A 25,268-nucleotide genomic window follows, 5' to 3' on the forward strand; every position below is an offset into this window, starting at 1 on the left:
TCATTCATATGTAACGTCAGTACTAGGCATGTATAGTGCGACAAAATTGAAGCATCAATCAAGGAGTTAATACTGGGGCAATTAGGCCAATTACCTCGGAAAGAAATACACTCTTTCTAACTATTATACAAAGACGAGAACCGAATTTGTTAATTTAGCATGCCATTTAAATTGAAAATTCAAGTTTATCTATTTAATCCACTCAATTTTGCTCTTTCTCACTTTGATGAGAATCTTCTTAATCTCTCATGCCCTGACCTTGCTGCCACTCATTAGAGTTGTGAAGCACTTCATCCCAACGCCAAGTCAAAATGCTAAAATTAACCTACGTTTGGATAACGCAAATGATAAGACTAGCTTTGGGATGTGTAATTAAGGCGCTTGGTTTTAAATTTGAATACCTCATGCTCTCAAGATTTAAGCAGGTGATCATGACGGTAGATGTTGTGCTAGCTGTCACCTACAACGATTAATCGAGGTGCGTATAAACTAGTCTAGATACCTTATTTCAAAAAGAAAAATGCTAAAATGAATACCTTCACCAATTTTGTAGTTCAAGTTATTATGAAGTTGAAGTGAGACACCTATTCTTCAGCATCATCATAGATTACATAAAGAAAATATAGTTCATTTAGTCAATATTTTCCGTTAATGGACAGACACTGATATCAAACATTCTTCCCAACACACGACCTCTTCTTAATAGTGAAATTTTCCACTATCTTCTACCACTTTACATCTTATCGAAAGTCTATTTGATACTATTCTTACAAGTTTTTTATTTAAAATATCATATTACCAATTCATTTTAGCTAACAGTAATCTATATAATTATTTAGAGTTAGGTATTATTGTCATTAATATAAAAACCAATCTCGTGTCACCTTAACATGAGAATTATTCAATCTCAATATATGGTTAAGTGACTTACTAATTTAATGCAGAGTTTAATGATTTTCGGAGATTTGTCAAAACCATATTAGAGTATAATCACCTAATATATATTATTTTTTGCGATGCAAATAAATTGGATTAATTGGAGGCTGAACTCAATATTTGGAATGCCAGATTGCAAAATCAAAGAATAAGAAAGAGACGAAGTGTACTGGAAAGAGACGAAGTGTAGAAAGATGTTGCTAGAGGCTTAATTTGAGGAAGGAATTATATATATATTTTTTTTATACTTTTAGAACGTGGGTTTTTTTTTTTTTTTTTTTTGGTGGTAGCAAGGTACATCTCCACCCATGATAAAATTGGAATATTTATTACTTTTGTTATTTGGTTCTATATATATATATATATTCGGAATGCCACTTTACATAGTCAATAAATTAATTAAACTGCCATATAGAATGCTGAATTTGACCTTGACTTGTTGATATTAAATGATCATTAATGCAAATTTATCTCTTCAATAACACCAACCCACTAAATATTTCCTATACTTTCTAACAAATTAAGACCCTCTCTTGGTATATCTTTAATGAAACAATGAATCTTTGATCATATCAAACTCTTAACCTACGGATGCTTCTAGCATCATATATTAAATTTAATGTGTAACATTATATGTATATATATATGCTTGCAAATATATGGGACCAACAATCAATTTGATGTGGTTCACATTAAATAAAGCAATAAATTGTCCAACCGATACTTGAAGGGGGTTAGATTGTTCTAATAAATTGAATTCATCAGTTGATACCGAGCAATAACTGCCAGCCAAAAAAAGAAAAAAAAAAAAAAACTTGGAGAAGGAGATGAAAGAGAGAAGGAAGGTCGATGGTGATGGTGATGGTGATGGTGATGGGAGAAGATGCCCTCTTAACTAATATAAGGTTCTATGCCGTGTGATTGAGGCGTGAATTCGACGCGCGTGAAGAATGAATATGAACATTCAAACTCAAAAACAGTATTATACGATCAGTCAAAGTTTGAAAGAGATTAGATAAACTAGATGCCACGCAGCCATGTTCCGCCCAATCTTTTGATCATCAATATATCCCATCAATCAATCACTTTGTCCCTTTATTATAAGCATCTGAATATCCCAATCCAAAAAGGGAAACCACAAACTTCAAAAGTATTCCATTCCCCAAAACGGCAGTCTTGGTCCCAAAACAACTCTTTTTTAATATTTCTTTCTCATATCTGCAATTACTTCAACCTTTGCTTATTATATTAACAATAAATATTTATCAAAAATTCAATAATTTTTTTATCAATCTTCCCTGGAATCATATCTTTAAGAAAAGGGTTTCTGTCTATTTTTGGTGAATTATAAAGAAAGAAGTGGAGCTTGTAACCAGTGAGGAAGGAAGAATAGGGTTCTGACACCTGTAGAAATGTCAAATTTAATTGGAAGAAGAAAATGTGGAGAAGAAGAATAGAAACACACCGCCCAAATTGGGGGATGTTGTTAACTTGGTTTGCTTTAGTATTTTGTGAGTGACAGGTGTGAGGACTAAAGCATAAGCATTTTGAAGATAAGAAATTTGTGTTGAGGGATGCTTTGAATCTTTACTTCTTTCTCCATGCTTCTCGGCAACTTGCTATGTGGGACTTTAATCTTAATAATGATAATCTTTTTCTTCTAAATTAAAGTAACACTTCAAATTCATAGCTTTCTCTTTGTGGCTGGGAATACAGTAGTATGGAAGCACATTACATCGAGATACCAATGAAGTGACTCATGAAACTTTGAAATCGACACCTGGATGTAAGATTCCATCTATTATGACGTTATAACTCCTATTATATTAACATAATTTTTTTATCTTAAATATCAGTATGTTTAAATCTAATCTACTTTTAAACTGTTACTTCTTATAATATTTGAACTCCTAAATAAAACCCAGCTTCAAGACATTGTTGTAAACTGTTACTGAAGATAGATATTGTTTATCAGATATGCTTGGGTGATGCTGAGGAATCCAATAATGCTAGTCTCCATATTTTATCTTACAACCATGATATGATATGACTAAAAGTTAATTGATCTATTTCTCATTACACAACATTCTTATTCTCCAGTACACTTCAACTTGTGTATGCCATTTAAAGATGAATTTTGGCTTTTTAAGATATGTCATTCAAAGATGAAAATTGGATTTTTTTTTTTTCTTCAAGTTATGTCATTCCAAATCCAAAGATTTTAAATTCGCTGCAGATTCCGATGGACGGTGGAAAGATTGAAATTTAGAAAGAGAAAACACCAACAATGAAAACACTAATGAGTTAGATTAACACTAACACAACAGTGGGAAAACATTCAACTAGTTACAGTAAAAGATGGATTCTAGATGCTGTGTTTACTCTCATTAGTAACATTATGTTGTAATTAACGCATTAATATCCCACTTAGGAAAACGTAAGCAAGAATAAAACTAAAAAGAATTGACAAGAGAAGCCAATATTCAGAACATGCTTGCAATTGGCAATAGTTATTGAATCCATAAATTAAATTTATATTAAGTGACGCATTAATATGACATTTAATCAAAACTCGTATATATAAATTACGATGCATTAAATCTGTCCCATTTGTAAAGAGAGAGAGATGATTTCTGCTGGGCACCATACGACTTCTAAGAGGTCCATGCAATTAATCCACCAAAATTTATTGGACCACATACTTAATTTTCTTTCAATTGTTGGCCCCTAGTCACTCAAACTTCTGACACCTCACTGTTTTTTTTTTTTTTGTGTTTATCACTGCCAAAAAGGCATGGTGGGATCATCTGGTTGGACTGTAATTAGAAAGAGTTTTATGTGAATAAATGAACTCAAATAATAAATCAATCTCCCTAGTTCTTTCTCATCATGCAAAACTGATTCGATGTAGATTCATGTTTGTCCTTTAAAAACTTTCAAAGCTGTTTAAGCATAGGCTGACACTTGTAATCACATCATTCTAATTTCTGATCATAATCACAGCAATTCAATTTCTGAAGAGAACCTATCTTAATCACATTCACAAAGTTTGTGTTTTGTACGTAAGTGAGTGGGTGGGTTCACACAGCAAAAATGACAAGTCAAATTGAAAATATGTGAATCAAAACAGATTACAAGAATAATTTTAACTGCAATATCATGCGGGTTGACTAGTAATATATCTCATAAGGATCGCACAAATCCTAATGCACATGGCCTGAATTCCATATCAAATAAAGCTGCTACAGGATCATTCAACATGAAACTCTGCGTTAAAATAGATACATTTCCACACTGTAAAATCATTTCTGAATCATTCAACGTCCCTGTAATTCAATTTTCTTTCCCCCTTCCTTAGAATATCCCTCTCTGTAACTGTAAAAGAATATTACAGTTTGAACTTTTCAAAGGATTAAATTTAACCTACTTTATGCATGGGCTGACATAAAAGTACAATTAGGGTTTTGTTAGGAAGATAAAAAGAGAGAGAAAGTGGGTCCATTGAAATGATTTCTTTTTTTTTTTTTACTGTTTATCTTGAGGGAAACGGTTACAAGTAGAGAGAGTACATGAGACAGGCAGTGTAGCACCTTTCGTTTCAGAGTGGGCTTCTGTTTATTTTTTCTATAAATAGAGAGTATTGGGAGACTCTTATAGGTCATCTCTCGTCAAGTCTTCTCTTTCTTTTTCTTTTTTTTTTCCTTCTCTCTTCAAACCCCTCTTTCCTTTTAAAGAAAGTACTTTCTTTTCTTATTAATGATACTTCAATTATGCAGAATAGGTAAAGTAGTAGCTAGAGGAGGCTTTGGTGATGTTGTTGACAGAAGATAGAGAGCACAGATGATGATTTGCCTATGGAGTTTGCATCTCACTCCTTTGTGCTCTCTATGCTTCTGTCATCCACTTCAGCCCTTCTCCCTCTCTTAATCCTAACTTGTTTCTATGATCATGATAATATATGTACATATATGTTCAATTGATGCTCAAACTTTGTTCATATGAGCAAATCATGTGGTTTGTCTTCAAAGTGTAAATTTTTTTGAGTCGATGCTCAAACTATGTTCATGTATTTTGCAGTGTAGGCCAGGAGAAGTGAGCCAAAGTGCTTTTATGAAGAGTGATTGCAACATTTCCACACATTACAAAAAGATAAACACTTTCGTCTTTTCAAGCTCTATATGCGTAATTAATCTGTTTTTCTTTTTTTCTTTTTCTTTTTGTCCATTTCATTTTTGTTATTGTTTAAATGGTTTTGCAGTCTGAATTCGGCAGCCAGATAGGGGTCTGATTCACGATAATGATCTCAGAAGCCGCAGTCTGCTACTCTGCAACCATGTCCATGCCGCCAATCTGGAAGTTTTCTCATTTGCAGCTTGTTTCTTTCTAGTTCAAAACTGGAGTTTTACATTAATAAAGCCAGTGCCAAGGGAGATCAAGATTTTTTGATCTGATTTGTCAATGTTCAATTGCAACAATTTGTCACTTCTGAGTATCTTCAGTGCTGCTTTTAGCTTCTAGTTCTTCTGATGATTTTGTTAAGTTAACAACATTTGAAATAAGTTGAATCATGTTAAATCATCACTTAACATAAGTTAAAGATAAGGGTCGATGTTTTTTTTTTTGCAAAGAAAACTTATTAATTCATACTCCCTTTTAATTACTTAAACCCAAGTGCGTCTTTTAAAATGAAGAGTTGGCTAGAATTTTGACAACATTCCGATGCAAAAGGAGTGTCAGATACTATTACGATTAAAGTGATTCCTAAAAGAGGTATGGATAGGTACCACTTTGCTTTATCGACAGGAGCCATTTTGGATAATGGTGTTTATGGGCAAACCAACTCATGACCAAAGTAGCCCACAATACTTCTTCAAGATTCCTTATAAATTATGCACTGCAAGTTGCCGCTATATTAATTTTATTTATTTCCATCTGAGTCTGTGTTTTGTTCTACAAAATATAGTATAACCAATTCATGAATTAAATTGAAGAGCTTAATTTACAACACAAATGGTAATATCTACAATAGTTCAAATTAACAAGAAGGAGATGAAAACCAGAAGAATTTGCAGCACCATTTTCTTTTGGAAACAGAACAAGAAGTTTGTGAGTTTTCACCTAATCAACTGTGTCAGCGTAATCAAATCCAGAAGCTGTAGCCTTTACTGTTTTAACTTTAATTAGTATGGCGTCTAATTTGGAAACTTTAAGTTAGCCATTTAGGGTACACAAGGGTCCACTCAAGTGAGGGTTTATCATCATCATCGAATAATTCTAAAACTTATATAATTAGTCTCTTATGGATTGTTGACGAGGATTATGCTATATCAATATATGGACTTGTACATGTTTCAAAATCCATGTGACCTCCTTTAATATTGATAAGTACTTTTTGAAAAAGATGGCAAAGATGATGTATACGACAAGGTCTTCATGTTAAGTTAGAGAAATAATGAACAATTAATCTATATTTTACTCAGACTAATGTTATTCAATTTCATAATACAAGTGAATTCCCAATAATTAATCTCTATGAATAGGCAAATTAATAATATTGAATTCCAAAAGCACCAGACTATTGCCTTGCAGTTCTCTTCTTCCGCTGAATTCCAGGCCTCTAATATGAAATTTAACTTGTTGGGTAAATAAAAAATACATTTACATTGATTAAGACATATTCATTATTAGAACTTATACACATTCATTTCTTAAGCAATTTAATATTGGTATTGACAGAAGTTTGTTTAGCACTTGTTATATTCATACTACCAGCTTGCGTATATCTCAATTAATTCTCTAAGACCCTGAAATTAATAACCGGGTAAACCTTATAGTGACCACTCCCATTAGCAACCGATGAAAATCGAATTCTATATCTCTTAAGTAATACATCAAAGAATTTCTATCATCCCACCCAACCATCTAGCTAGCGGTGGTTATATAGCATACTACATTAACCACTTGAATTTGTAAAGATATTGGAAATGTAGTAAAAATTGTAAAAGAGAGAGAGGAGATTGATGATTAGCATTTAGCAACACCCGAAATGATAATTTAACTTAAACTTACTGCGGAGTTGAAGTAGTGAGAATTTTTACAAGAGCAAAAATGAAGCGAATGATCACTATATGTATATAAAATGTAAATAATAATTGGAAAGTAAAATAAATATCCTTTATTTGATAGCATTCTTTGTTGGTTTATTTAATAATTTTTCATTACAAAACAAAGAGATGATGACATATCAATACTACAAATACATTAATTATAACATTATATTTAAAAATCCACATGTGAATTTGTATACATACTACATCAAAGGACAAGTAATCGATAAATCTACTAGAAGTATATATAATAAGGTAAAACAAATAAAAATAATAATATTAGACATGGTCAAAGTCTTATAAAAAGAATTATTAAATAACAGAGCAATTTATACGAATTCTGTTAATTATTTATGATTTTAAGACTTCCGAGATTATTCATATCACCATCTATCCATAAAACATTAGAAACTAGATATAAAAGGTCGATGTTATCATGTATTGACGTCTAGCTATGATCTATAAAGGGTATAACAAATTTATACCTATTATATATAATTAATTAATATAGGGCATGTCATTTAAAAAAAAAAAAAAAAAAAAAAAGCCTCTATCTCAAGTACTTTAACCACCTCTGGGTGATGAAGTGGTTGAACAAGAATTCTTGGTTGTATTACTCAAGAAATCCTGAATTCGAGTCACTTCGATTGCTAATAGGGTTGGCCACCGGAAGGGAATACTCGATCGTTAGTTTCAGGGTTCTGAGAGATAAGAGTTGCCACTGGATGGTATACTTAGTCATTAATTTCCAGGTTCTTAGAGATTAATCAAGATATACACAAATTGATCCGAACACCTTCGATCACAGAAAACAAAAATGTGGTACTTTGTGGGGGAATATGATCATGAAAAGAAAACAAATAAGTGTGTTACTTTGTGGGGAATATGATCATCTAATTGAGAAATATCTTTTCATACATTGATCTAATCTAAAAATCATATCAACGATCATCCAAAATGATATATCAGATAAAGAAAGAAAACAGTGTATATAAATTAGTCAATTTCCCAATTATTAAATCAGCAAAAAATTGACAATTCTTGCTAAAGAGATATGAATTCTCATGGAATTATCTATCTTTTGGTTAGTGGCTACTGGCTCTCATTCTTTGTGGCCATCCTCTACTCAAGTAGAAAGAGTGGCCAAACTGACAAACAACTATAATCCATTGCTCCTCTTGCCACAAGGAATCATATTCATGCTTTATTACTACAAACAGAATATCTCACTTATTCTTCTTGTTTGTAAAAGGACTACTACAAATATATTTATTCTTATCATATACTTAATTATGCTTCCCTTCCACACTATATGTGAAACTTATAATATGTTATAAATCCAAGTTCTTTCTTACAAATTATATTGTGTTTATGTTTAATATATGTTAGTGTAATGTTTCTCCATTACATGTCTTGATACAATTCACAAAGACATGTAATGTAGACCATGCCCACTTAATGCGTATTTTTTTTCAATTCAGTCCATTATGGATGGAGAATTGGACACATACCACAACTTTTTTGGTGCCCAATTTAACTGGTGCATATACTCGAATTTGGTCAATCAAATGTCAACATATCAGTTTGTTTTAGTCAATTTAAGAGACACAAAAGTGAATAAAAATTCAACAATTTAAGTCGACAATTATTCATAATGCTAATCAAGGACGACAATTATTTGTGGGCACTCATCATCCATTAGAATTTGACAAGATCTCACCAAGCTTAAATTATTTAACCACAAAGTCAACTGTATATACTATATACTTTATATATAGCACTACTGCTACACTTAAATTTCCATGCCTACAATCATTTCTCAGTCTTTCTATTTTTCTGGTCAACTAAAGCTGCAGCGACTAAAATTTCAAGTTTTAACAACATTTAAAATTAATAAGACTTGTGTTAATACCTTTAAATTTGCATATTAATACAAGGAAGATAATAATTTTCTATCATCCTTTTCATTTACCCAACTTCTCGATCAGTCTCTTTTAATTGTATTCCCACCTGTTACATAATTTCTTGGGTCATTTTCAAGCTTTCAGCCTTACATGAATCTATCTATCTATCTATTAATTATCAACAATGGTGATGTTTGATTAGTCACATGTATATGTCATCTTCTAATAGGTTTAGTTTTTTTTTTTTTTTTTTTTTTTATACGATCGGAGGTGTCCGAGTCAGGTTGCACACACCTTAATTAATTTCTCAGGATCTTAAAACTATCGATCAGATAAGAGCTCCAATGGTCACCCCTATTAGCAGTCGTGGGGACTCGAATTCGGGAAAATGTTTAGGGTTTCAATAATAGTAATTAGTAGTACTTAATTAATAGATAAACAAGAACATGAAATTGATTGTCCTCATCCATTGCAAACTGTCAAATTGTTAACTCCATCTGTCAATTTCTCAAGCATATGCATTCTTGTGGTACAAAAACTCAAACAGATTATATATTACTGACGTAGAAATGATGACATTAATTAATAACTCTATATATCTCTCTTTCATTTCGGGCCATCTAGCTTATTGATGAATGATGATCCATGGATGACTATGACATTGCTTTTTATTTTGCTTGAAAACATTTTTCACCTTCTGAAAATGAAAATGAAAATGAAAATGAAAGAAATGCAGAGTACCAATGGATAAGATAAAGTTGATTGGATTGTGGATTGGTAGACGCTAAAACAAAATGTGACAGAAGCACTCAATTGCGGAAAAAAGTGAGCCAGATTATGTTGTTTTCAAGAATAAACAACACAAGAAAGATGAAAGCTCAGTTGGCATTAATATTTCAAGAGTAAGTAACCATGAAGTCTAGATTCGTAGCATGACAATGAGATGAACCGAATATGTTGCTTCAACTCCAGCCTGATATCTGGAGAAAGTTCAGACTCAGTAACATACTGTTAGGACTGAAGTTCAATTCCTGACCCAAGGAAAGAACGAAACCACATTGGGGAAAACATTCAGCCCTGTAGCAGTGTCTGGCCCATAAATATCCTACAACTTAATATGATATATAATTTTTAAATAAATATTATCTATATTACAGTTTATTCATTTAGCATAAAAGCGACATGAATCAAGTAAACTGTAATATAGATGTTTGATGTTCACTTTTTTATTTTAGTTTTAACTTTTAAGATAAATATATTTATATTACAGTTTTTTTTTGTAATATAGATGTTTGATGTTCACTTCAACTGTTTTCCATGCCAAGCATTACTTCCAAGATTAGCACAAAAACAAGTTCATCATCCACAACGCTTAATGAAGGGCAACGCCACAACAATGGCTGCCACTGCCTACTGATAAAATGAAAAGATTCTTCGGATTTTGTCAAACTCGGATTATTGCCCCTAACTAGAAAACATAAAAGCTTGTAAATTCGCTCTTCTGAATTTGCTACATGTCTACCCTCTTGGCAGAAAGTATTTCCTCTGAAGATTGAAACAAATGCTATGATACAAGTATGGCTAGTCAATAAAATTTTCAACAAGGATGTAATGTGCTTAAAATCAATGTTAAATAATATAATTCTCAGTTTTCCTATACATTTCTGTTTTCTTTTTAATATCAACAGCTAGTGTAGAATGTGATAACTGTGCAATCAGATCATTGGGGTGTGTTTACAAACCTATAGGGACTGATACGTATTTATCAAGAACGTGTTTGCTAGATTTCAAACTTGTTAGATTATCAATTAGATTGTCGATTTGACAAGTCGAACCGTCAACCCGGGATCTGGCCCGTTAGCTGAGTGACACCTCGGGTCAGGTTTCAAAACACTAGTCATAGTCATGTTAACTCATTGTAAACATATCCAGAATTTTATAGAATCCATAAACCCATTTATGACTAAATTATGTAATGTTAAGTTGTTTCTAGTTTTTTACCGATAATTAAAAGTTTATTTGATTTGTTTATGAATTAATCTCTATAATTATATATTTATTATATAAATTAATGATTTTTATTTTTAAAATTAAGTATAATTGTGTATCTTTGATTAGGCGAGCTGGAGTATAAATGGATTAAATAGATCGTATCATATTATTTGACAAAACACAATTCATTTAACCCATCTATTTAAACAGGTTTACAATGACCCATATCACTTATAAATTGTTACTTAAATAGAATTTTATTTATATATTTTTTTAACAACAATGTTAGACGTACAAAAATTTTTTTTACAAAAATTAATAAGTCACTTGTTTATGGTCAGAGATTATAAAATCAAAACATAAGTTGTCATACTAATCTATTATTAATATGTTTTTCATCTAAAGATATATATAAGACAAGAATAAATGTAGATTGCAGCCTTACAACTTACAACAAAACAGCTCTTTTTTTAAAAAAAATAAAAATAAAAATACACATTACAGGTACATAATAGAAAAAAGAAAAAGATATGTTAACTCAAGATTTATTAACTACATAAGTTTATTATTACAAAAGTAGGGAAAAAAAAAAAAAAAAGAATTCATGTTTAAGCTCTTATTATACACAAAGATTTGAACAGTAGACCGTCACCAGCCTTGCTTCAGCTGATACTTAAAATCCCTTCATGTGCTTTTCCCAGCCACTTTATTCAAGGAGGTGAAGCTCAACCTGGAAAGGAAAGTGGGAAAATATTCAGTTGATTAAGAAGCAAGTGGATATCATACATAATGGCAAATTGGCTCCCAACTTGGAATGAGAATTTCTGATTTTCTTGAAACAAATTGAAGAAAATATAGAGGGAATGGTATCACAATATAGGGAAAAGAATCTGTTCTCAAGCATCAAAATGGCTACAATCTTAACTGAGTGCACATATGTAATTTTGACGCATCGTACTCAGTATCAATTGAATCAGTAATTACCTGATTACTGGCTTTCGCTGTGGCACAGGTGCAGGATGAATCCCATTCGAGAGTGGCACCGTAAGTTCAGCAGGCTTTACAGAACAAAACAAAGGACAATACAGTAAGTACACATGCAGTAAAATGTCGCCCAAGCTAAGATATTCACACGGTATTTTGAAGGAAAAGAAAACACACAAGGTTTCTAAATATGTTCATATCCAGATAATTGAAAACAAGTCACTTGGAATTTGATTAACTGATAAGGTCTCTTCTAGTTATACTAACTAAAGGTTTTGGAACTCCAATCTCAATGACATTGGAGCACTTAAGATTAATCGACAATGCTTTTCCTAACATATGGTTAAGTCTTCTTTCTCTGCCAACAGCATCTAAAAGCTGTCCATGTTCTTCTCTAACCTTCAATTTATCACCTCCGTCATGGTGTTAGAAAACGACCTCAATCAAACAAAACCATTTGGTAACCAGTTATGATACACAATATCACATGAAGAATTTACCCTTTCAAATAGCAAATAAAAAAAATTAAAACAAATAAATTTCACTTTGTTCCTAGAAATCCAATGTTAATGTCATGAAACTTCTTTTGCCAAATTCATTTTCTTTATAGACAGAGAAAAGCAAGAGAAGCACCCAGAGGTCGATTAATTCAAACACCTATGGCATATGCAAGAATAAATGTAAAAGAAAAATCCAACAGACTAATAACAAGAAATGTTAATTCTTTGAAGCCACCAATTATATTTACAGGGTTAGCAGATAAGACCTCAAGCTCCTCCAAGCCCCCATTAGAGCATAAAGCAGTGGAAGGACCACCTCCATTGATAGATGTTACTGTTGCTGCTACGCTTGCATTTACTGTCAAGGACTCCACAGAGCTGGCCTGTGTGTTAACCCCAATATCTTTGACTTTATTTTTTAGTTCGGGATCATCTTCAAGCTCATCAAATTCTTGTGGAATAGCTTGATGAGCAACATAAGGACCAGACATAATCTTCTCAATAGCAAGCTTCTCAGCCTCTTTCATGCTTGATGTATCTGCTGATAAGGCTTTACTGGAAGGATCGGTGAAATCACATGTCAACGATCCACCTACATCCCCATTCAGAGAAGAATCCTCTGCTAAATTCCTTAAGCCCTCAGAATAATTATTTTGGGCTATTTCTCTACTTGATTCCTCAAACCCATTTGCCTCCATATGAACAACCTTTAAATTTAAAGAAGATGAACTCATGGTACTTAAAGGAGGGCTACCCTCACAAACTTCCCCACTAGTTGAAGGCAGACAAGCAAAGCACTTACTAGTTCTCAAGTCACCATCTACAGTATCATCCACCCGCTTTCTCTTCTTTCCATCATCTACTCCGTCTGATTTAGCATGGTTTGGAACCTTTTCTGAAACCCTCCTACTCTCCCAAGTCCCTTTTGATGGACGGGAAGGTCGAACACCACCAGGGAATACAAAATTAGGTAAACTCCTACGTTTAACATGGATTACACGGATCTCCATTCCAGGTTTCCACAATGTGTACATGTTGACAGAGTGCTTAAACTCTTCCACAGTTAACCTAATATCAAATTGTTCGCCTTCATTAACTGGAACCCCTTGTTTCCGTTGCAAACCCATGAAATAAGAGCAATGAAAAGGTTTTGACTTATCAGAAAAATCTCCTGGGTGCGGGTGGCATTGAAGCATATTGTAAGTATGCCTCTCAATCTGGATTTCACATAAACAGAAAAAGTTAGGATCACCATCTATTGAAGAAAAAGAGATAAAAAAAAAAAATAATGTACAAGGTCTAAATTTAACCTTCAATGTGAGCTGACGGAGGCGAGACTCAACCCAGCCTTTCCACTTTCTCAAGTCATCAGCATTTTCTGCAGAGACATCTATCTGTAGATAATTTTTGTATGCTTCAAAAAAAGCGTAAGACTCAAAAAGGGTATCCCAATCAACTTCACTTTTCTCCATAGCCTGCAAGCTCAAACAAGCATCAAATTAGAACAAAAATTCAGAGGAAAAGTAAAGAGCCTTGAGAAGACATCAAGATGCTTGATCCATGGATGCAATGAAAACAACAAGGGATAGAAAGAGGATGACAAAATGGGGGACTTTCACTTTTAAAAAATCCAGTCACAAAATGAAATTCATATGTGATGGCTTGCACCAACAAGAGAACATTTATCAATCATCTTCCATCACCCCATCCCACCCCACTCCTGGAAAAAGTCCCTGATACAGAAACTAAATGGATAGTTTGGTTCTGACAATCCCAAATCAACAAAACAATTTGGTAATGATGTAAAGTATATTGTACAGAAAAATTTATGATTTCATATGCAATAGAAAATATAACAGTTGAATTGTTCTCTACTGGAAAATGTGCAATCCAGAATACAAAAAGATAAGGATATAGTGGCATTTACCACAAATCATACCTCACAGATTTCATGCCCCCTCTGAAATTCATCCGTCATAATTCGCAGAGTGCTCGCTGACACATTGTAGCTGGAGTTCATACAAGGATAAGCAGGGGTAATTATAGGCATCAAATGGTACCTATCCTTTGGATTTCGTCGAGGATCCCAAACTTGAAGACCAAGCGATCCTCCCTCTATAGCACAGAGCATTACTGGATTTGGCCAACGCCACTGGGTATAAACCCTGAAGAACCGAGATACCAACATATTGGGCAGAGCATTAGGATATAGCTGACATATACGAGCCACAAGCAATGCCCAATTTATACCACCAAGAAATCCTGCAACCTGCTCATAAAAACGGAAATGAGGCCAAAGGAAAACAGCATCAAACAAGTGTAATCATTTCTAATCAAATCTTTCAAATAAGGAAACCCCACATACATTGGAATAGACACCACGACGCTTTGCCCAATATCTCATGCATCTCAATGTTGTCCGGAAATTCTGCACCACAAAAAGCAGCACCACAATCACAGGCAAGATCCTACTTTAAAATCAGAACTGAAATTCATAAGCATATAAAATCTGTAAAATTACGGTTACGACCTGAATATTAGGAACCAAACGCAGAATTTGGTCAGTAACTCTGCAGCCATTGAGACTACGAACTGTCTGTTCATCGGCATTCTGTAGTATTGAGTCTTGAGAAATATCTAAGTCCTGAGTCAAAATTAACATATTAAAAATATCAATTTCTAGTAAACTGTCATTTAAACTTAAGGACATATATGTAGCTATAGAAGCATAATAGCAAATGTATGAAAATGAAAATTCGAAAAAATCTATGCATATTTCTCAGTGTTCTGGTAAGCCAGTTCTTACCTCAGGAATGACCCAAAGAGAGAGTCTTGCATAAAGAAGATCTATAGAAACACCACTAAATTTGAATCTCATCACTGGGACATGAGCATCAGGCACAGGGTGCAATTCTGTTACTTCAGGCATATCTGAAAGCATCTGATGTAGCTCACCAAAGAAGTCTTCCTGCAATCCATTCCCAAAAGTATTTTTTAGCTCATGAAAAATGCTACATAAAGGGAGTAAATTAGTTGAACCTTGAATAGAAGAGAAGCGATCACACCTCTCTTGTTGCATGCCTAGGTCCAACACAAAGTGTGTCTATATCCGCTCCAGGACCATGCACCTATCGGAACACAAAAAATAAAAACATAAAAACTGAAAGCATGATAATCAAGAAATTGGTATAGTTACAAGATACAAAAAGGAAAGTAACTACAAAAGCTCTTACATATGATTATTTTTCAATAAATTCAAGCAAAAGCCATCAATATTCATCTATATGAACAATAATCTCTAGTAAACAGGTGATACAATATTACTACCAAAAAAAAAATTGTAATAAACACCAAAAAGAATACAATGTTGAAAATGTAACTATAAGAAANATTAGAACACAAAAAATAAAAACATAAAAACTGAAAGCATGATAATCAAGAAATTGGTATAGTTATGAGAGACAAAAAGGAAAGTAACTACAAAAGCTCTTACATATGATTATTTTTCAATAAATTCAAGCAAAAGCCATCAATATTCATCTATATGAACAATAATCTCTAGTAAACAGGTGATACAATATTACTACCAAAAAAAAAAAATTGTAATAAACACCAAAAAGAATATAATGTTGAAAATGTAACCATAAGAAACTACAAGATCAATGTTCCAATATGTCCAAGCAAAAGCTATATATATATATCCATTCTTTGGTAACCAAGAGATGATGAATCCTTATGAAGATACATCTAAGTCAAAATTATGCTTCCCTTAGGAAACAGTACCGATGTGATATTCAAATACGTTGCCTTACAGTAAATATCCACATATTATTAAAAAGAAATAAATATAAGATACTTGGTAATCAGTGCAGAAACACTGCTCTCTATTTATGCAGCAAAAAAAAATCTCTGAGTGAGACATAACTCACAATGTTTTTTTAAACTTTTTGTGTAAAAAACCCACTCTCAATAGATATAGTAATGAGCGCACTAAAACTTCAGCATATATGCATCGAAGTCATACCCTATTGATAATTTAAGATCGTGAAGATGAACTTACTCTCAGACAACAGGCCATTAGAGTATTGCTAACAAAAGAAAATCTTAAAAGCTGCTCATCCACAAGAAGTTCTTAGCATTCATAACTTCTTTGAAGTAGCAGTTACCTTTCATATCACGTGATACTTTTAAACACATCACTTTTCAACAGCTGATTTCAAAACCTAGAAAAAGTGCCAACCAACAAGACTACCAGTCTCTATGTAAAATAGATTAATACACCCATGCTACCTCAGATCAAACAAAAATGTAATAGGAACTGTTTGTACATCCAAAATGCACAATAATGCAATAAATCTTTTTTTACATTCAATAACACACTCTGATAGCTCAAAATCAAATACATAAGTACGTAACTCATAATGCTTTTCTTTTTTAACACTTCCAAAGAACAAACATAAGCAAATGAAAAGACGAATAGCATAAAAGTAATATAATTATACCCCGAGCCGATAAGAACCAAAGGTAAATATCTTGGCATTTGCTTCTAGCACCAGTTGCTCATTCAACCCTTTCGCACGGCTAATTTTCTTAACCCAAGTCTTCACAATCTGTTTGATAACAAAATTAAAGGTCAAAATAAAAAAAGACATTCTCTACCATCCTCCATCAAAATAAAAACCTTAAATCTCCTATTTGTTTTCATCACTTTAATACCTACTGTAGAAAACTCACCAACATAATCATACAACCAAATGTGCATTATGTTAAACATAAAGTAGAATTGAGAGCTGAGAGAGGAATTTAAACCTGGTCTAGTCTCCCAAGCACTTCCTCTCTACTAACAGCCTCCTCTTGACTCTCATACAAATTGACATCTTGCAAATACTGAAACACACAAAACCACAAAGTAGTACAACCTCAACTAATTAATCATATCCACAAATCACAATAATCCAATCAAATTCATAACTGAAACCTTTTCAAGCTCGCGGGTCTTGATCACATCGAACTCCGTTGGCCCTCCCAAGGATATGGGCTCCGTTATGCCCAATCGTTGTCCATTATTGCTGCCCATTAGTATTGTTTTTTCACAAGTTTTCTTTTTCTTCTTTTTCTCTCTCTTCTTATTTTTTTTTTTCTCAATCAAATGGGTTGGTTAAGCATAATTTTATCCAGAACATTTATACGTGTATTTTGCTTCTCTTCTTTTTTTCCAGATAAAATTCGAATCGGAAACACACTGAATCGAGTTGTAACAAGGTAATAATCGTTAATTGTACAGTGTTGGGTGGAAAATACAAAAGCACCAGCAATAGTAACTATGATAATAATGATAATAATAATAATAACTAAACAAAAGAAAAAAGGAAATTTATCTAACCCTTAATTCTAATACGACTATAATCGAACAAAGTACAACGGCACACCAATTTGAAGGCCTCTAATCAAAATCCAAAAAGCCCTAAACCTAATTTGCTAAACGATGAAAGCCATTCAAAACAGAGAACGCAATCAGAAGTCGAAATAGCCGCGGACCTTCGTCGGCGGTGTGGTTGTTCTTCGAACTGAGCGATTAATCGAATTAGCCTCGATTCTCTGAACGAAACCCTGAAAAAAATATCTTTCAAAAGAGAGAAGGAGAATCGAAGGAATTTATTAGAGAGAGAAAGTATAAATAACGAAGAAAAGATAAGGAAGAAGAATGCTTACAGAGAGTTTCGCTTGTCTTTTTTGACGCGTTTGTTTAATTTTCTTTTGTTTTTCTAATATTTTCTTTTGTTCCAAACAGGGTGGAGGTGGTGAAAAGGTTGGTTTTTTTGAGAGTGAGTGATCTGGCGGTGGATATAAAGAGAAGAATGAAGAAGTTTGGAGGGATTAAAATTCCTACCCCTTCAGGATTGTTGAAATTTACGTGGCCCTCAAATTCTTTAGACTTCCCTGTCAACCCCAATATTTTAAGATAATGGCAATTATACCAATGCAAGGACAAAGTTGGTAATTCACTCAAAAGATGGAATGTGGCAAGGGCTTCTTCTTTTTCACTGCACTTATTATAATATTTCACACTCAATCACTAATTAACCAAACCCACAAAACAAATCATCGTAATCTTTTTTTATTAAACCCAAAAATATGAAAAAGTCTTCTATGTATCATGTTGCAATAAAACCCATCAATGAGAATGTTTCACATCAACGCAAATTAATTACATTTGTTTTCCCATTATTTGACTATATGACAAAAAAAAAAAAAAAAAAAAAACCCACTATTAACTTTGCCAACAGAATCAGAAATTATATTACGAACGATGTTACTATCAATTCAACATAAAAGAACAACACACTAAAAATAAAATAAAAGAAGTCACTCATAGTCTCATACTACAAAAGAAATTGAACAAAATATAATTTGAAAGGAGTGTGAATAAGATACTGTTAAAAGGGTATTTATGTCTTTAACCGGATTGATCAAGTTTCATGTATATTTGGGTAAAAAGGATTACTTTAGTTTTTAGAAGGCAGGTTGTAATTTTACTGAAGGGCAAATACTTAATTTTAATCCGAAGTTTGGTTAACGAACCCAATTAAACAAAGAATTGTACGTAATTAATTCTGGACCCAATAGTTTCGAGAATTACACTTTTATCCCTCTCAAATCAACAGCATTTCTGCAGAGACACATCTACTTGTAGATAATTTTTGTATGCTTAAAAAAAAGCATGAGGCTGAAAAAGGGTATCCCAATCAACTGCATTTTTCTCCATAGTCTGCAGGCTCAAACAAGCATCAATTTAAAACAAAATTCTGAGTAAAAATAAGAATCTTGAGAAGACTACGAGATGTACTTGATGCAAGAAGAAATTCATATGTGATGGCTTTCGTCAATAAGAGAACATTCATCTTTCCTCACCCCACTAGAGCTAAGAATGTGGAATATTACGTATGTAATATAATGCAAAATTTAATCACTTACCTCCAGCCATATTGTTCGAGTGCTGTAGAAAGCTAAAACGTGAATGATTTGTGAGTGAGTGTTTGAGAGATGTCTTCTAACCTATGCCTCCAGAACCTTTTGTATTTTTTTGTGATATATTTTTTATGGAGAAGATGATGTCTTTATATATGGCTAGGCTAGGGACCAAGTAACGCCCGTCAAAGATTAAAAGAGGCAGTTAATAACTCCTTTAAACCACTTTGAACTGCATAATTGTGGCATGTAGCCACATCAAGTCTTACATTCTCCCACTTGGCCTCATGCCGCAATTTGGAAAAATACTATATAGGTGATTAATCTGAATATGGCCATAATATGAGTTATAGCAAGCATTACTTACATAAAAGCTCAATACATGAATGATGGCGGTCATATCCTTTAAATCGAACACTCTCTTCCATCTATTACAATGCATGATATTTTATATAAGTACTTTATGAGTTTTTTAAATTTATGAATGAACTTCCTGTAAGTCATTCGTGGTCCACTTTATTTTTGACAATTAACTTTAGTGCACAAAAAAATGTAATAGATAAACTGTATATGTCAAAATATCTGAATAAGGTCATAGATACAAATGTAAAAGTTAACTTATACATCAAATGAACTAACTAGCCCCATCCGAACCACATGATCCTTAAATACTTTAACTGACAATCCTTTGGTCATGGGATCGATGACCATTAATTATGTACCGATGTGTTGGATATCCACCTTTTGCTATTTAACATGACATCTAACTGAAAGATATTTTATATCTATATGTTTGCTGCGACTACTATTTTTGTTATTCTTTTAGAAGAAAACGGCAGCTGAGTTATCACAATAAATCTTTAATGGCCTTGCAATAGAGTCAATAACTCTTAAACCAGATATAAAGTTTCTCAACCATAAAGCTTGTGATATAGCCTCATAACACGCAATGAATTCTGCTTCCATTGTGGATGTTGCAATTATGTTCTACTTAGTGTTTTACCAAGATATAGCACCGTTAGCAAGCATAAATATATATCTAGAAGTAGACTTCTTAGAATCTTTACATCCACCAAAATCAGAGTCTGTATACCCAATCACCTCCAAATGATCAGAGTGTCTATATGTAAGCATATAACCCTTGGTTCCTTGCAAATAACGCATAACTTTCTCGGCAGCTTTCTAGTGTTCAAGGCCTGGGTTACTTTGATATCTACCTAACATTCCTACTACATACCCTATGTCAAACCTGGTACAAACCTAAGCATACATGAGTTTCCCTACGGCTGAAGCATAAGGTATTTTATTCATCTCCTTGAACTCCAATGAGTTATTTGGACATTGTTCTAAACTGAATTTATCTCCTTTAACAATAGGAGATGGTGACGGTGAACAATTTTGCATGCGAAAACTTTCCAAAATCTTTTCGATGTAGGTCTTTTGAGATAAACCTAAAAACCTTCTAGATGTATCTCTGTGAATCTTTATGCCAATGACATAAGAGGTTTCACCCATATCCTTCATCTCAAAATTTTGAGAAAGAAATCCTTTGGTGTCATGAAGTAGACCCAAATCACTGCTTGCAAGTAAAATATCATCCACATATAGAATTAAGAAGATAAACTTGTTCCCACTGGTTTTAAGATAAACACATTGGTCCACAATATTCTCAGTGAAACCAAATGAGATAATAACATTATGAAACTTCGTGTACCACTGACAGGATGCTTGCTTAAGTCCATATATGAATCTATTTAACTTGCATACTAGCTTATCCTCATTACAGAAACCTTCTGGTTGTTTCATGTATACCTCCTTGTCAAGATCTCCATTTAAGAAGGATGTTTTCACATCCATTTGATGTAACTCCATATCAAAATAAGGTACTAATGCCATGACGATTCTTAATGAATCTTTCTTTGAAACTGGAGAGAAAGTTTCATTGTAATCGATGCCTTCCTTTTGTGTGAAACCCTTGGTCACCAATCTTGCTTTATATCATTTGATATTACCATAAGCATCTCTTTTGGTCTTATAGAGCCATTTACAACCAACGGTTGTTGCTCCTGGTGGTAATTCGACGAGTGCCCAAACTTGGTTTTAGGCCATTGATTCCATTTCTTCTTTCATGGCATTATACCAAAAGAAAGATTTTTCTCCATCCATGGCTTGTGAAAATGAAGTGGGATCTTTATTTAACTAACCATCAAAATCAGTATCTTGAAGGTATACCATATAATCATTAGAAATCGCTGGTTTCCTTACTCTTGAAGATCTTCTTAATTCAAATGTTTCATCCATAGTATCTTGATTTTGGACAACAGTATCATTATTAGTTGAATCTTCATGGTGCGACTGATTAGGAATTTGTTCATCTTGAGTCAATTGATCTTCTAAATTAACTGAATGATCATTTTGAACAATAATCAATTGATTATCTTGAAAAGATGAACTCGGTTCCTTAATTTCCTCAAACTGTACTTTATGAGGAATGTCACTCCCACTGAATTCAAGATCTTCAAGGAATTTTGCATTTCTAGCTTCGACAATCATAGGTGTGTGAGAAGGACAAAAGAATCTGAACCCTTTAGAATTCATTGGATAACCAATGAAATATCCACTAACAGTTTTCAAGTCCAATTTCTTAACATTTGGATTATAAACCTTTACTTCTGCAAGACAACCCCAAATGTGTAAATGCCTTAAACTAGGTTTCCAACCAACCCATAATTCAAAAGGAGTTTTTGGAACTACCTTCAATGGAACCCAATTTAAGACATATACTGATGTCTTTAACGCTTCACTCCAAAACTTTAATGGAAGATTGGAGGTACTAAGCATACTTCTTACCATATCCATAAGAGTACGATTTCTTATTTCCGCCACATCATTTTGTTGCGGTGTTCCTGGCATGGTGTATTGTGCAACAATACCCTATTCTCGAAGAAATTTTGCAAATGGACCTGGCATTTGACTCTTTTCTGTATATCGTCCATAATATTCTCCACCCCTATCTGACCTTACAACCTTTATTTTCTTTTCACTTTGTTTCTCTACCTCTGCTTTGAATATCTTAAAGGCATATATAGCCTTTGATTTATCAAACAAAAAGTAAAGATACATGTATCTAGTATGGTCATCTATGAAAGAGATAAAATATCTCTATCCATTTAGACTAGGTATAAGAGAGGGTCCCCATATATATGTATGTATGATCTCTAATTTATTAGTACTTCTTCTAGCTCCTTTTGTAGCTCTATTAGTTGTCTTTCCCTTTATACAACCAATAGCAGTATCAAAATCAATGAAATCAAGAGTTTGTAAAACTCCATCATCCACCAACCTCTTAACTCTCTGTATAGAGATATGTCACAATCTCTCATGCCACAACTTAGAAGAGTCCTCTTTAATGATACAACGTTTGCTGCCATTCTCCTCATGCACAACCATAAGACTATGCTCAAATGTAGGATCTAGATCAAACTTATACAAACCATCAAGTAATTTTCTATATCCAACAGTAACATGGTCTTTTAGAATTTCAAAGATTGAATTACTAAAAATAAATACATAACCAAGTTTCATAAGTCTGGATACAAAAACTAAATTTCTAGAAAACGATGGAATATAAAAGTTATTATCAAGATCCAATAAATAATTAGAATTTAGAACAAGTCTAAAAGTCCCCACAGCTTCCACTTCAGAAAGCATCCGATTGCTTGAATAGATGCTTTGTTCATTCCCCACTGGTTTCCTCAGGTTTAGGAAGCCCTGCATGGTAGTGGAAATGTGAATTGTACAACCCGAATCAATCCACCATGTATCATTAGGAGCATCAACAAAACAAGATTCATGACATACATATGAAAGAAATATACCTTTCTTCTCAAGCCAGTTCTTGCATTTCAAGCATTCTTTCTTCATGTGTCCCTTTTTCTTGTAGAAAAAACACGAAACTTTGTAACCACTAGGATTACCATGTGCTTTACCTTTTTTGTTGAATTTTGAGACACCTTTTCCTTTCCTTTGGAAATGTGCTACTAAATGAGCACTTTCCAAATTCTCATTCTTCAACATTTCTTCCTCTTGTACACACATTACTAAGAGTTCATTAATAGACCAATCTTCTTTATGTGTGTTATATGAGATTTTGAAAGGTCCATACTCATTAGGAAGAGAGTTGAGAATGAAAGTGACAAGAAATGCCTCATAAAATTCAATCTTAAGGGACTTAAGTTTAGAAGTTATATCCCGCATTTCCATAATATGTTCACGCACACCCTTAGAACTATCAAACTTCATGCTAGAAAGTTTCTTCATTAAGGTGCTAGCTAACGCCTTATCAGATGTCACAAATTGTGCTTCAAGTGCTTTCATGAAATCTGTCACCTTAATGCACTCAGGAATGGAACCTCTAATAAGTTTACTTATGTGGGTCTTTATATGCATTAAGCTTAAGCGATTTGATCGCTCCCACTTTTCATAGAGGACCTTTTCAGGAGGCGCACTTTCATGAGAATGCAAAATGTCGCATTTACCCCCCCTTAATGTCTAGTATTTTATACTTATTTGTTGCCTAAAATGTACTGATTATTATTCTATTCTGATTTAGGAAGCAAATGGGAGCATTAATTGCAAAACGGAACTAATTAAGTGAATTAGGACAGTTTCAACACTGCTTCGTAATCTGGGCATAACTCTCTCATCCGAGCTCCGATTGAGATGATTCAAAATGCTGTGAAACTCTAAGAAAGAGATCTACAACGTTCATGTTTTGAGTTTTGAGAGATACTCGCTGCATCAAGGTGGTAATCGGGCTTGAAGTTGACGCATCTGCACTGCCGACGTTCTGGAACATTTTGCCTTGTCATGCAAATCAATTGGGCAGTTTATTATTGGAAGATTTGAAGACCAGTGGCACACAAGTTACAGCTGGACACATCACTTTCCTATTTTTATTTTCGACTTTATCTTATTTTCAATTAATTAGAATCAAATTAGGATTAATGTTACTTTAGGATATTAGGAGATTGAGTGGAATTCAAATACTTAAAAACTGGATTTTTTTTAAGGAGATCAGATTAGGTTTGGAGGGACCACGCCTCTCTCTTCTCTTCTCTGGAATTTTTCTTTCTTTTTGGAGTTTTTGGTTGATGGCCATGAGCGGCTAAAACTTTTGTAACTTGGTCGTCAGAAACGGAGACCTCGGAATCAACCAACTGTGAGATCTAATCTATGTTATTTTAGTGTTCAATTTTCGTGTTTGAATATTGAATATTATTCTGTGCATATTTTCATGATTGATGCATTTAATTACTAGGAGGCCTACTAGTGTATTATTTGTTGAAATCTACCGCTAAGTTTGATATCAAATCCGTAATTGTTTGATCCCTCCAACTTGTGAAGCAATTAGGGTTAGTAATTTGCTGCGTCAAGAATTAATAACCTTATGAAGAACATTCAACTAAATTAAGTACAACCGCTTGTGTTTGTGTTGTTTAGCTTCATCGATCTCTCTAATTCTTAAGGTTGCCACTAGATTAAATCTTGAGCGCTTGTCTAGGATTGTTTAGTGGTAAGATTAATTAAGAGCGCTTGTTTCCTAATTAATTAAAATTAAGGAGAGATAGGAAAATAGTTCCAACGGTGAATATTCAATGTATGAATTGATTATTTTTGCATTAATGATCAGTTGTGAGATTCCGATGGTGGATGTTGACAGAGACCAAGATCGTCATTTTGATTGAATTCGAATTAACTTGTTTTGGTTTTTGCTAAGAACGTTTTCTGTTTTACACAAAACCCCCCAGCTTTGTTCACATAACATCAAATTCGGCTAGACACTCTTCGTGGGATCGACCCCTGCTTACCCTATT

At 33.3% G+C, this 25,268-nt stretch overlaps 1 protein-coding gene and 1 long non-coding RNA gene across 2 annotated transcripts; both read right to left on the minus strand.

The window, feature by feature from the left end:
• Positions 1 to 11,421: 11,421 nt before the first annotated feature.
• LOC116105491 (nuclear poly(A) polymerase 1) lies at positions 11,422 to 17,472 on the minus strand. The gene is made up of 12 exons (XM_031391907.1): positions 17,402 to 17,472; positions 17,233 to 17,310; positions 16,926 to 17,033; positions 15,489 to 15,551; positions 15,230 to 15,391; positions 14,954 to 15,067; positions 14,789 to 14,851; positions 14,363 to 14,692; positions 13,734 to 13,898; positions 12,690 to 13,640; positions 11,924 to 11,997; positions 11,422 to 11,669 (listed from the first exon to the last, which is right to left on the minus strand). The coding sequence occupies exons 5-12, from the start codon at positions 15,362 to 15,364 to the stop codon at positions 11,624 to 11,626; spliced, it is 1,878 nt and encodes a 625-aa protein (XP_031247767.1). The 5' UTR covers positions 15,365 to 15,391; positions 15,489 to 15,551; positions 16,926 to 17,033; positions 17,233 to 17,310; positions 17,402 to 17,472; the 3' UTR covers positions 11,422 to 11,623.
• A 312-nt stretch (positions 17,473 to 17,784) lies between these two features.
• On the minus strand, positions 17,785 to 18,253 carry LOC116105477. The gene is made up of 2 exons (XR_004124088.1): positions 18,136 to 18,253; positions 17,785 to 18,033 (listed from the first exon to the last, which is right to left on the minus strand). It is a non-coding gene; the product is annotated as an uncharacterized LOC116105477 (long non-coding RNA).
• Positions 18,254 to 25,268: the final 7,015 nt, after the last annotated feature.

The sequence above is a fragment of the Pistacia vera genome, unplaced genomic scaffold, assembly GCF_008641045.1.
Source record: "Pistacia vera cultivar Batoury unplaced genomic scaffold, PisVer_v2 Contig50, whole genome shotgun sequence".
NCBI classification, from domain to species: Eukaryota; Viridiplantae; Streptophyta; class Magnoliopsida; order Sapindales; family Anacardiaceae; genus Pistacia; species Pistacia vera.